General features: G+C 36.1%; 2 protein-coding genes across 10 annotated transcripts in view; both read right to left on the bottom strand.

The window, feature by feature from the left end:
* Positions 1-867: 867 nt before the first annotated feature.
* On the bottom strand, positions 868-11,020 carry LOC137390502 (testis-specific serine/threonine-protein kinase 1-like). Its single transcript, XM_068076831.1, has 5 exons — positions 10,890-11,020; positions 10,109-10,334; positions 7,312-7,455; positions 6,598-6,768; positions 868-1,116 (listed from the first exon to the last, which is right to left on the bottom strand). Exons 1-5 carry the CDS (start codon positions 11,018-11,020, stop codon positions 904-906), a joined length of 885 nt encoding a protein of 294 aa, XP_067932932.1. The 3' UTR covers positions 868-903.
* A 1,581-nt stretch (positions 11,021-12,601) lies between these two features.
* Positions 12,602-14,757, bottom strand: part of LOC137389899 (LIM and SH3 domain protein 1-like) — a 32,658-nt gene continuing 30,502 nt past the window's right edge. For 7 of the 9 annotated variants that reach the window (XM_068076057.1, XM_068076062.1, XM_068076056.1 and 4 more), the window contains exon 11: positions 12,602-13,377. In XM_068076057.1, coding sequence (XP_067932158.1) covers positions 13,198-13,377 — 180 coding nt within the window. In that variant the 3' untranslated portion in view covers positions 12,602-13,197. The remainder of the gene's footprint in view (positions 13,378-14,757) is intronic. The other 2 variants (XM_068076064.1, XM_068076063.1) reach the window with 1 other exon arrangement.

Genomic DNA, 14,757 nt, shown 5'->3' with positions numbered 1-14,757 from the left:
CCCTTTGAAGTTTTTAGTTCCCACACTTCTGGTTTTTTTCGAATAAAGCTAATTTTATATATATAGATAGAAGGGTCAAATTCCTATCTTAGCACACTAACTGTACATACAGTCATACAAATGTTGCTATTGTAACAATCTGTACTGAACCAGCCAGATTAGGGATGACTTGTACTTGTGGATATGAGATCATACTGTAAATAGAAGTACAATAGTTATTCAGTGTATCAAATGTCACTTATATGAGACTTTATTATTATTATTACTATTATTATCATCATTATTCTATATACATTATTATTATTATTACTATTATTATCATCATTATTCTATATACATTATTATTATTATTACTATTTTTATCATCATTATTCTATATACATTATTATTATTATTACTATTATTATCATCATTATTCTATATACATTATTATTATTATTACTATTATTATCATCATTATTCTATATACATTATTATTATTATTACTATTATTATCATCATTATTCTATATACATTATTATTATTATTACTATTATTATCATTATTATTCTATATACATTATTATTATTACTACTATCATTATTATTATTATTTTATATACATTATTATTGAGAAGCATGGGTAAAAGTCCTACAAATAATATTTTATTCTGCATGTATGAAGGAATACATTAGCAGCAATACTATAATTGAGAAGTTATGTGTATGTATAACCTCACAGTAGGCAACTATTTAGCTGAACAGATAATAAAGACCACTCAAAATTGTTTAATAATAGCTTCACAACTTATATAGATTTTTATTATTATTCCTTCTTAATTTACAGTAAAAGTGTTGAACCAAACTCGACTACCAGATGTACAGACATAAAGTAAAAAGCTAACAGAACGTGAACACAACATCATTATCTCTCCGATTGTCTCATCCACCGGCTATTGATCACCTGGTCTATTGTGGCCCTTCTCGTCACATCAGGTTCAAGAACATGGGCTATCAATATTTTACAGTTAGGCACAATCCTGTCCACCATGCGAGAAGGGAACTCAACGGCTTTTGTTAGAATGTTACGTAACATCTTCGGCACATTAGAATCATCAAATGGCATTGATCCACACACCTAGAACAAAGCAATCATCTTGTTGATCAATATGTTATAGTATCATAGAACTCGCCAACTCGATATCACCCTTCAAAAATCTTCTTTTATAGACATGTTGTAAGCAAAATGCATACAGAAACTTACTAGACAAATCTAATTAGAGATAATTCATGGATTGTATACACAATTCATAGATTCCTGGCTATGGGTTCTTGGTTGGATATACAATTCATAGATTCCTGGCTATGGGTTCTTGGTTGTATACACAATTCATAGATTCCTGGCTATGGGTTCTTGGTTGTATACACAATTCATAGATTCCTGGCTATGGGTTCTTGGTTGTATACACAATTCATAGATTCCTGGCTATGGGTTCTTGGTTGGATACACAATTCATAGATTCCTGGCTATGGGTTCTTGGTTGTATACACAATTCATAGATTCCTGGCTATGGGTTCTTGGTTGGATATACAATTCATAGATTCCTGGCTATGGGTTCTTGGTTGTATACACAATTCATAGATTCCTGGCTATGGGTTCTTGGTTGGATACACAATTCATAGATTCCTGGCTATGGGTTCTAAGGCTATGGGTTCTTGGTTGGATATACATGTCCAATTGTGAAGAGCAATTTAAGATTGGATGTCATTATTATTACCACTAGTGGCCTTTTTAGGGAATTGAATCCCATTGGGAGGTCGGGCGCTCTGGCTCACTAGGCTACGGCTGCTCTGGAATTAATATAATGAATGATGATATAGAATATTAAGTTTTCTATCCACACTATACCGTATTAATGTTATTGTTATAAAATATTTCAGTATAATTTTAACTGATGGGGTGTGGGCAATCCCTCAAAGATCGAGTATGGTCGCAGCAGACGCTGTGCGTGTTTGTAAGAGCCATTTTTGAACAAACAATAGCACGGCGAACTTCTATGCCTGAACCGGGTGGTAAAGATAAACTTTATGGCTGGAGACAAGCCTAGTTGCAGGGTTAAGGTTTAAGGTTGCATGCCATACTTGTCATCACAGATGGCATTTTCTAGGAATTGAACCGCAACCTCCTATTGGCAGGTCAAGCACTTGAGACAGCAAATGCTGGTGTATAATGAAGGTAGAACCTGATAAGGCCCCAAACACACTTCAAGCATGACAACTGACTTGTACAACAGCCTGACAGCTGACCTCGGCAGCATATGGTGAAAAGCACGCGTCAGGGAAATAACGCTCAAATGGTTGACCTAATTTTTGTTGTAATTCGGACAAAGAAATAACTATGAAATTCAGCGTCGGCGAGCGATATGAAAATAGCATGGGTTCAAACAACAGTTACAAAGTTATGCCCCGACTGACTCCCCTAATGAACAACTAGAAATGGTGAACTTCATTGAGGATACTCTTGCCCAAACAGCTTGCACTGGATATCATAATAATATTGCCATCGCCATTTTTGTCATCTATGCCATGGTTACACCCACTGCTGCCTCAATCGCGAGAATGCCAGAAAGGCAGCATAGCATATCTAAAGCCTTGATAAAGTTACGAGCCTCGACTCGTGTCAAAGAGTACAAACCAGGCGTGCTGAGTGCATATTTGAGATTTTAAGTGTCATGGAGACTGCTGCTAATTAAACTATGATAACTTGCAGGGGTTACAGAGGATGTCCTATAATGATCGGCATTCATCAGGTTTAATTACCGCTGTTCTTCTGAATTTATGATAGCCACTACATTTCTAAGTGTTTAATCTGTCTCAAGTACAGAACATGCCAGATCGCTCTTGTGACAGTGTCTTTGCTGTTGAAGCTCATGAAGGAAATGCAAGAAACATGACTGAAAGTAGCGGGTAAAGATCACAAATCAGCATAATCTGTGACCTGATTACAAGGAGGGTAGAATGACACACCTTGTTGATCAAATTCATCCATTTCTCATCTAAGTACAATGTTGCAGGTATGCGTCTGCACGTAACGGCCTTAGCGCTGCATTAGAAGCGCGCGAAAACAAGACAGCCCTGTAACCGCCTGTTCCTTTTTGTATTAAAGCCTTTGATAAAATAACATACATGTATATCAACTACTTATATCTTATAGGTCACCTTTTTCTGTTATTAAGTGATGAAGCGTTTTTTTTAAAACAGAATGGAAGACAATTATTGAGTAAATCCCATCAAAGTACCAAACATAAAATTCATGCCAATTTGTCTCGTGATTTTGCTGCTACAATTCTTCAACCTGCCTCAGCTTTTGAGAAATTCTAATTTGTACTTGCGAACTGAAAGGTAGAAAAAAGAGCAAAAAGAGCTTGTAGAAAGATGATAAGCCTTTTATGCATACTTTACGTCAGATGAGATGGGAAGTGTCTTCTTTTTGGCAACACACTTTTTCATAGTTTCTCTCAATACTAGTGGCTCTAGTAATGAATTTATTACGCAAAAAATCTGATCAACTAAAATTTATTTTTTATCCTCTAAATAAGCTTTTATCATTTTACTACTCAGTGCAAATGAAGTGAAAATTAGATAGAAATTAGGCTTTTACCTCACCACTCATAACCATATCAGAAAATCGTAAAACAATCGTGCTTGAGCAAAGTTGTCAGATGCACCTTGCTATGCATGCCAGAGACACCTTGCAATGCATGCCAGAGATACATCGCTACACATACCAAAGACACCTTGTTATACATGCCACAGACTTTTTACATACGCCATGACAACTTAACATCGATATTACTACACCTTGCTGAACATGCACAACAACACCAACAAATACAACACTTTGCTGCATGCCAAGACATTTTGCTGCACACGCCAAGACACCTTGCTGCACATGCCAAGACACCTTGCTGCACATGGCATGACACCTTGCTGCACATGCATGACACCTTGCTGCACATGTCACAACAACACTTTGCTGCATGTCATGACACCTTGCTGCCCATGTCACACAATACTCTGCCGAACATGCCGCGACAACACTTTGCCGCATGTCATGATACCTTGCTGCACATGCCTACTGCCTAGACACTTTGCTGCACATGGCATGACACCTTGCTCCACATGGCATGACGCCTTACTGTTCATGGCACGCCACCTTGCTACACATGCCACACAACACCTCGCTGCACATCTCGAAGGCATAGTTCTATCCATATAGGCTACATACAGATATCTCACTATCTATATATGTCACAGAGACATCCTTATAAGAATACCTTCTTGCTCAAAAGCAACTATCAAAACCTGAGCCCGGGCAATGTCTCAGCTCTGACTGAAAAAGCTTGCTTCTAATGCGACATTGTCTAGACGCATACAACAATACTGCTGCCACAATAATGATAATCATTTCATTTGATTAAACGATTATACACCATAATTATTAAATTAAAACTTGCTACAATAAACAAGTTCAATAGCGGAGGCAATATTGAAAAAATAATTACAGATAACATGCTTGCTATTGTTATAGGAGAAAAACAAGGCTCATTATGTTCTAGTTATACAGAGTAATTGGTCTTGGCTAGCCACAGGCACTCAGTATTTCTACAGCCGTCCGTGGCAATACTTTCCCCCACAGACTCTTTCTTCATAGCAGTTTTTCTTCTTGCCAAAGGCTCTAGCAAGCAATTATTTACCCTCCAAAAGCCATCACCGAGGAATGTAAATTGATGATTTTAATAAACTCAAATTTAATAATTTGAATAATTTATAAAAGCTTGTTCTATTGAAAGTGAACAATAGAAATTATAGGCGGGTGTACATTCACACCAACACCAAACATAATATTAAAGTATATATAGACAGTAGAGCAGCTTTCAAGTTCTCTGATGAAACCATTCTCGCTGCTATAATAAAACTGTAACGCACGAAACTTGGTAAAGTTTTGATTATTTTTATGATTTCATCGTTTGTGAATTTCAGAGTTTATTTTGTTCCTATTTTAACAATATAGTTATTATACAGTTCTTTGCATTTTGACAACGTTTTTGTTTTTCCTAAATGGCAGCATCCAGCATGGCAGCACGCGGTATGGCAGCACCATATGCCTAAATAAGTCAGTATATCTTTAATAAACTTTTTTTTCAAGATAAATTGTGACAGTTCTTTTCCTTTCTATTACACGCGTTGAAGTCTTGTCAATTTTCTATAGATTTTTAACGGCTAGACACGGTAGCGTCAAGCAAATAGTAAATGTGACCTTTTTCTGAAGAGGCAGGTTGATGACAGGTCAGTCAACCTCTGAACACTGATATAACGCTATTGCTCGTTCAAAGCTATGTCATACCATGACATAAATACTTCCTGTCTTCCAGTATTTATATTAAATTATTCTTGCTGATAGTTAGTGTTTATACCTGGCCACATAGTTTAAAGCCACTTAATTTAAATTTCATTTATACTTGGCCACAATCTATCATTTATACGAGTCACAATGATTAGCTCTGTCAAATTTTTATATTTGTATTTTAGTCTGTATCCTTTTATGTCGGAGCTTCAAGTTTTACTCAAATCTTTGAATGACGTGAGAGACTTACACTAAAAGTTATAATTTCAAAAATTTCATTCATATTTTTAATTTTTGAAATATTTATTTCAAAAATGCACATTTCAAAAATGGAATCTGAAAGTTAGACTTTAATTATCTGCAAATGAAATCAATAAGTAAATAAATAAATTAACTAATAAATATTAAGTTATTGTCAATAAAGTAATCAAAAAGATCTGAAATCTGGCCATGGCTGTTTTATACTAACAGAACATGCTTCAAATAATAAACTTACATAAAAATACCAAAAGCATCACTTCTAAAATTATATGCTCAAGGGAGTAACCGTCTTACTGAAACAGCTCGTTACCAAATGACTAATGTTTATGTATATATATGTATTGTATGCAAATGTGTATAAATACAGCTAATGACCTGGGAGTACTGGTACAATGCGAGAGTGAGAGGAGGAAAGAGAGGAGAGTAGAGAGAGGAGAAAGAAGAGAGAAGAGTGAGAGAGAGAGAGAGAGAGAGAGAGAGAGAGAGAGAGGAGAGCGAGATGAAGAGAGGAGAGAGAGAGGAGAGAAGAGAGAGATGAAGAGAGGAGAAGAGAGAGGAGAGAGAGAGAGAGAGAGGAGAGAAGAGAGAGAGGAGAGAGAGAGAAGAGAGAGAGGTGAGAGAGAGAGAGGAGAGAGAGAGAGGAGAGAGAGGAGAGAGAGGGAGGAGAGAGGAGAGAGAGAGAGGAGAGAGAAAGAAGGAGAGAGAGAGGAGAGAGAGAGAGAGAGAGAGAGAGAGAGAGAGAGAGAGAGAGAGAGAGAGGAGAAGAGAGAGGAGAGAGAGAGAGGAGAGAAGAGAGAGATGAAGAAAGGAAAAAAGAGAGGAGAGAGAGAGGAGAGAAGAGAAGAGAGAGATGAAGAGAGGAGAAGAGAGAAGAAAAGAGAAGAAGGAAAGTGAGAGAGAAGAGAGAGAGAGCAATATTTGGTGACACCATTTGTGCCTATAGCAACTCACCATGATGTAGAGTATGACACCCAGACTCCAAATATCATACATCTTGGGATTGTATGGGACACCCTGCAGAACTTCTGGGGCAGCGTAAGCTGAGGACCCACAATATGTTTGACTCAGCACCCTTCTGTTGTGCTCATCCGTGCAAACTCGGGCAAACCCGAAATCTGTAAGCTAAGGAAAGGATAAATAGTCACATTAAGAAAGTTCCATGATTCTTAGAATTTGGTTACTTATACGGCTTCACAAAATCTGCAAAACCCAGGTTAGACCTTTTTGTACAGATACACTTTGTTTATTAATCATATGTCAACAGTTTAATTAGAGGACGTCGTGTAGAAAATCTGTTTTAGCAGTAATGCTTCATTGATTATCACAATCATTTCCATGCATAGATGATAGCAAAACAAAACCAGCGATAGTAGAATGGTTTTAGTGTAAAAATGTGCTATAAAGCTTATCTGTATCAGTGACATAAATCGTATAAATGTCTTATGCGATGTTGTTATGCCAATCAGGTCAGTAAAAGCTTTCCGAAAAAATAGAGCGATACAAAAAATGACGTAATAAACATCACACCTCTATTGAAGAACTATATAATGTTAATAAAACATAATTTTGATGCACTCACTTGTTTCTATAGATTAATGAGTCGAACATTTGAAAACCTCATAAAAATTGTTAATTTTTATCCAATAAAGAACCAGTATGGCTTACCTTAGCATTGAGGTCTTTATCAAGAAGGACATTCTCACATTTGAGATCTCTGTGAGCTATGTTGAGACTGTGGCAATATTTTAATGCTGATACAAGCTGTCCAAACATTCTTCTTGCTGCCACGTCTGACAGCGGGCCTCCTTGCTGCAGAAGAAAGTATATTTCGTAAACATTATGGCTGAGAAGGCAACTCCCATTATGTTATACAAAAGTGCCGGATCAATGCTGGTGTCAGGCATTATTGTCAGGTTTTGTTATGGACAACTTAATTTACCTTCTCTTTGGTATCTATCTTCTCTTTGGTATTTCTGACTATTTGATAATATGGACCTTTTGAATTACAATGTCTTCTAATGAACAACTGCAAACTCATTTCTGCACCCACATTATTTACTGTAATACTAACACAAAGCCTGTGTATTGGAAAATTATCTTTGATAATAATCTCTTATCAGTTTAAAAGATCTTAAAACAGTGCAAATCCTGGTCAGTAGTTTAAAAAGTTTAGTTTTATACAAATACAATGTGCAGGCTCGCCTGTAGTAAACATATTTTGATAACAAATAGTAAAAAACAAAGGCTTTTATCACTTTCATGATTTTTTCTCTATAACCTGTCTAAAAAATAAAAAATACTGCATAAAATTTAACATTCTGTTTTTTCAAAATCCCTACAAATACAAATTACCTGAACCTAACAAGGGAGTTGTCTACTCACTTTAAATGACATTTCAGCCCAACATTACAGTCCATTCATTGAACCTAACAAGGGAGTTGTCCACTGACTTTAAATGACATTTTAGCCCCAAGGTTACAGTCCATTCAATGAGTTCCTCAAAGATTTGCAGATGTATGTATGCATAGTATGCATACATACATCTGCAATACATACATCTATTATAGTATGCATTGCATACTATAACTTCTACTACTGCTACTAATTTGTCAATTTTGTATAGTTGTGCACATTATTGGACAGACAACTCCTCAGTTAGGCTCATCAAATTTCAATAACTTGAAACAGAAACAAAAGAAGTGAGCATTTAATCAGTTAAAATTTTGTTGCATAACATTCAGGAATGTTTAATAAAATCGCAACATTAGAGCTTTTTGCCTGTTTATAAGCTTGTAAATTGCCATGTCTAATCGATTGTTGCACACGTTGCATTAACTCTGAGCATAAACTCCTGAGCTGGGCAAAAATGTTTAAACGAGTAGATGGACAGTTAGACGGACAAATCTACATACGTATATAACTATAAGTATAACTATAAGTATTTGTTTGTCGGTCGTATGTCCAATTATAGCGATTAAAATACGCTAGGAAAGTAAAAACTGTGTTACACCGGAATTGAACTTGCAAACAACAGTTTTGCAATCAGGTGCACTAACCATTTCACCACACCGCCAACCAACCATATATATATATATATATATATATATATATATATATATATATATATATATATATATGTATATATATATATATATATATATATATATATATATATATATATCATTGAGCACTCTGTAACAAACTGTGCAGCATCCACTTTGTCTATATATATACATGTATATGTATATATATTTATATATATACATATATATATATTTATATATATATATTTATATATATAAATATATATATATTTTTTATATATATAAAATATATATATATTTTTTTTATATATATATAATAAAAAAATATATATATATATAATATATTATATATATAATATATATTACATATAATATATACAAACTAGTAAAGAAACAAACATATAAATAGGAATACAAAGCAGTACATTAAATATAACTTAGTAGAGAGCTGAGTTTTACGAGATCAATCCTTCATGCAACCCTTCCAAAAGATTATGCCCCTAGAATTGTGCGCCTTTTCTCTAATCAATTATAAGTTTATAACTGTGTTTGCCGTGTATCTCTTTCTTCAGCCGTGATTACAGGGTGAGGTGAAAAAAGATTGCTACAAGCTGGATTTGAACTCCGAATATTCAGCTTGGTTGACCAAAACTCTAACACCTGCATCAATCAACCGCCTTTTGGATATTTTGAAATAACTGTGCACATAATCATGTTTAGTGTTGTTCGGAACATCTGATGATAATGCAGGGCACACTAGACTGCCAGTGTACCAGTGGGCTAGTTAGCCGTGTGTCATGATCTTCAATAAACTATATTGGAAAAATTATGGTATCATGGATACAACGGCTCAATATAGTTTCGCCCAAATTAAATTAACTTTTTTTGTAAACAATGAAATTCAATTTTTTTGCTGTTCAACAACTCTACAAAAACTATTTCACCAAATTCTTGATTTAAAATAGAAAAGCTCACATAAAACTGAGGCGAAGTAATCATGACGGTAAAGAAAACATGGTGACAAATTAAAAATTGTGAAAAGTCAACACGGGTTCATCTCAGCTTTGTAAATGGCCAGTCAACCGAAGACTACCATGAGCCGTTGATCACATGTGTTGAAGACAGGTTGAAAACTAAACAAAAAATACAAAACGGTGAAATTTTCATGGGTCCCACTATTTAAAGCGCTAATATATGAACCTGTTTAAGGGAAAGGTTGCATTTGCTAATTTCAGAGTTATCTTTTCTCTACTGGTCAACTATAACTGTGCAAAGCCTAAACTAGTGCTATAACATTTTATTCAACCAATTCATCAAGCTTGCTTGATTTTCAACAAAAAATAGCGAAAATGTAAACCTATTCACAATCAAGTATCAGAGCCATTAAATTTTGCAATGGAATATATTCTACTATCTACCTTGATATAGTCTAAGAGATCCCCGCAGGCAGCTAGCTCCATAAAGATGTAAACACGCTGAGTCAGGTCTAAAACTTGGTACAAGGCTATAATATGTGGATGCTTGATTTTGCACATTATGTCTAATTCCCTAGGAAGAAATCTGTCTATGAAGTCAGCTGGAGCTTTCGCTTTTTGTATGACCTTGACCGCCAGTGGTTGGTGACGCCTCTCATGGTAGACTAGTCTATAGACAATTGTTAGAGACAGTTAGTACGACGCATAAATCAATCGTATAATGAAGTCACATGTACATTCACTAAGTCACAAACATTCAGCGTTCAAAGTTGTCAGTTGGTAACCATGTAGCTGTTATTCTCCAAAACATGGCTTATGCGCTTAGATGAAACATAAAAGTCTGAAACAAAGATAAAATTTAGCATTTTTTAGAACGAATGATATTTCATGCAATACTGTACCATTAGGAAGAATCAATAATACGTGATATTGGTTCAAAAAGATGCTACAGCAGCTTGAAAGAGATTTAGTAGAATATTTGTAGTAGTTCGGCTCTAAATAGATTGTGTACTGTATGTTGGTTTTTCACTCGCAGCGGGTCAATAATTTCAAATACTGAATGTACATGTAGATCTACATATCATACACTAGCAATTTCTATTCTTAATTTCAAGAATTCATTTAGTTTTTCTCCCATATTAAAGCTTCGGGAATAAGCAATAACAAAACCAGAAAAGAATAAATTATTTTTTCAATTGTAAATATGGTACAACTGGTCACTTACTTAACTGTGGCATAAGAGCCTTCTCCGATACACTTGTCTAGCAAGTAGCCATTTTGTTTGAGAATAAGTCTGTCATTGATGTCTAGAGGAGACGTCTGATAGTTAATATGTGGTTCTCCATGCTGGTACATCGAGTTGTTTTGTAGAGAGGGCAAAAGAAGACGACGACGTTGCGTGCAGGCTCTGTTAGCATTGGGTTTGCCTGGCACAACATTCGGTAAGTAACCTTGTAGATACATCAGACAGACTGGAAGAATGTACAGCCACTCAAGGTGTGGGCAGCAGCTACACTGATCTTATGCATAAAATGCAATAAAAAAAACTTGCTGTCACATAGTCTTATTACATGTACTACAATTGGCGAAACAAAAAATAATGCACACTTTTCTTGACGAGCCGAAACTATCCGGGATAATGGAGATTGATACAAAAATCAAATTGCATTACATCTAGAATTTGGAAGAACAAATTTGGTAAGATAATTTTCTACGCTTTTTCAATATTTCATAAGATAATGATGTGGTGTTTAGTACCAACCAATAACGTTGAGTCTGATACACCAAACTGAGAAACACTATCGTAACAAGATAGTACAGAAATATCAGCGAGCTGGCTGAGCCCCATCATAAGCACGACTTTCAGAAATAAACGATTTAATTGATTCTATTACTATCTTTGGCAACAGCAGCACACCAGCAGCTAAGGACCACATACCTTGCTCAGTTATTTGATCTGTAGAAACTATAAGACAAAGCCAGCTCTTCAGATTATAAGTCTAGCAAAAGGTTGAAAGTCGAAGTCTAAACTCAATATTCCTTCTAATTTCCAAAAAATATGATTGGAATTTTCTTGGTAGCATACCAGAATACCAAACGCATTGCATTAGTGAAGCAAGAAATATGAAATTCTTAAAAAGCCATCATTGACAAGAAAATTCCCGAATTACAAGCCTGCTGATTCTGACTCATATTTTAGTAATTCCTATTAACTAGGAGTTGTCTGTAGCCAAATTCTATCACCAGCAGAAGCGGTTCAGTCCGAGTATTATACGGAGAAGCCTTTTGACCCAATCTATTTTAATATAATGTGACCCTAGCGATGCATCACTGTCAAGACATCACTGTCAAGACATCACGGTCAAGACATCACGGTCAAGACATCACTGTCAAGACCTCACTGTCAAGACCTCACTGTCAAGACATCACGGTCAAGACATCACGGTCAAGACATCACTGTCAAGACCTCACTGTCAAGACATCACTGTCAAGACCTCACTGTCAAGAAATCACTGTCAAGACATCACTGTCAAGCAGCAAAAGACAGCAGTACATCAGAAATAACTAATTTACTACGAGGTAGTTTTAAGTTTCTGCATCAATGTACAACAATGGTGGATGGCCACTATCAAGTCTGAAAATAAGTGTAGTAAAATATTGTACAGGTCGTTATCTAAACATATACTTTCTATTATGACTTTTTGTAAGAGGATATAAGAAATAAAATGCTGCAGAACTAATTTCTAATAAATAAAAGCTGACTAATTGTACCTCAGATAAAAACGCCTCAAAAATCACCAAATATTGAGCAAAGGCTGGGAGAAGGCAACACGAGTAGGGCATGATACTGATAATCACATCATTCATCACACAACATTCCGTGTGTGTGTGTGTCTGTGGGTGCGAGTGTGTGTGCGTGTGTATTGTCATTGATAGACAGTATTAAAACTTGGTTCCTACATCTGAAGCAATCTATTGAACCAAATACAAGAAAGAATAAGTTTGGGCTTCCTTATTTATTAAAAGCAACATTTGTACCAGTGATAAAAGTTCAAGTATAGCGAATTAGCTTGTCACAAAATCATTGTAATTCTGAAAATACTGATTGCAGTAAATGAGCAGTGAAAGAGGGGGTTAGGGCTGATGTTATTAGGGAACTGAGCCTGCGGATCACAACAGTTAAACTAAACTAGTATATGGCAGGGTATCAATCTAGGATATGCAAGTCAGGTAAGTACTGATGCCATAACAATTACTAGACAGTAAAAGATCTTCTAGCGAATATGAAATCAAATTGTGTCGAAATAAAGACAAGCGTAAGAATAAAGGTTACCTGAAAAAAGAAAGATAAATAATCGATGAGAACAAAACATCTATCAGGGTTACACCTACGGGCATTACTATGTCAGCTTTAAGCACTGAATGTTATGTATAATGGCACCAAATAAGAGAGAGTTTCACTGCATAGACGCAGCTGGAATTATGAATGTTTTATGTTTTCAAAAATTGTTACACAATGTCGTAAAATTAATCTACCAGTTAACTTTTTCAACATAGTTGGAAGGCAACATGCCACGTAGACCGGTTCGTTCAACTGTTCCATACATCCAGCCATCGTCGATCTCCTCACACTGTATGATGGTGTCATTCTCGTCAAATCCGACCTCATCATCATCCGCAGCGGTGTAATCATAGAGAGCTTTTGAGACCAACTACAGCACACGAGGGTACTAATAACTAACTGATAGATTGTGTTTCAGCCACAAAACACTAGCCAAAAACCAGTAGACATTAAAGGAGGTCTGACATAGGAATGCAAAAAACTTGACCTGGGATACTTTTTCAAATCCTGATTTATGTTTAAAGTAAACAGACAGCCTTTTACAATTTACAACCAGTGATATACATATATGCATGAGCTACAAAAAGAAACCACGGCAGAGTTGGCTATCCAACTCTAGTTACATAACCACTAGTACCGAGGAGACCTGATACATAACCACTAGTAAAAGGGAGACCTGATACATAACCACTAGTACCAAGGAGACCTGATACATAACCGCTAGTACCGAGGAGACCTGATCCATAACCACTAGTACCGAGGAAACCTGATACATAACCACTAGTAACAAGGAGACCTGATACATAACCACTAGTAACAAGGAGACCTGATACATAACCACTAGTAACAAGGAGACCTGATACATAACCACTAGTACCAAGGAGACCTGATACATAACCACTAGTACCAAGGAGACCTGATACATAACCACTAGTACCAAGGAGACCTGATACATAACCACTAGTACCGAGGAGACCTGATACATAACCACTAGTACCGAGGAGACCTGATACATAACCACTAGTACCAAGGAGACCTGATACATAACCACTAGTAACAAGGAGACCTGATACATAACCGCTAGTAACAAGGAGACCTGATACATAACCGCTAGTAACAAGGAGACCTGATACATAACCACTAGTAACAAGGAGACCTGATACATAACCACTAGTAACAAGGAGACCTGATACATAACCACTAGTAACAAGGAGACCTGATACATAACCACTAGTACCAAGGAGACCTGATACATAACCACTAGTACCAAGGAGACCTGATACATAACCACTAGAACCAAGGAGACCTGATACATAACCGCTAGTAACAAGGAGACCTGATACATAACCACTAGTACCAAGGAGACCTGATACATAACCACTAGTACCGAGGAGACCTGATACATAACCACTAGTACCAAGGAGACCTGATACATAACCACTAGTAACAAGGAGACCTGATACATAACCACCAGTAACAAGGAGACCTGATACATAACCACTAGTACCGAGGAGACCTGATACATAACCACTAGTAACAAGGAGACCTGATACATAACCACTAGTACCGAGGAGACCTGATACATAACCAATAGTACCAAGGAGACCTGATACATAACCACCAGTAACAAGGATACTTGATACATAACCACTAGTAACAAGGAGACCTGATACATAACCACTAGTACTAAGGAGACCTGATACATAACCACCAGTAACAAGGAGACCTGATACATAACCACCAGTAACAA

This window comes from Watersipora subatra, chromosome 3, assembly GCF_963576615.1.
Source record: "Watersipora subatra chromosome 3, tzWatSuba1.1, whole genome shotgun sequence".
NCBI lineage: Eukaryota > Metazoa > Bryozoa > Gymnolaemata > Cheilostomatida > Watersiporidae > Watersipora > Watersipora subatra.
This window is presented reverse-complemented; position numbering and strand designations above follow the sequence as displayed.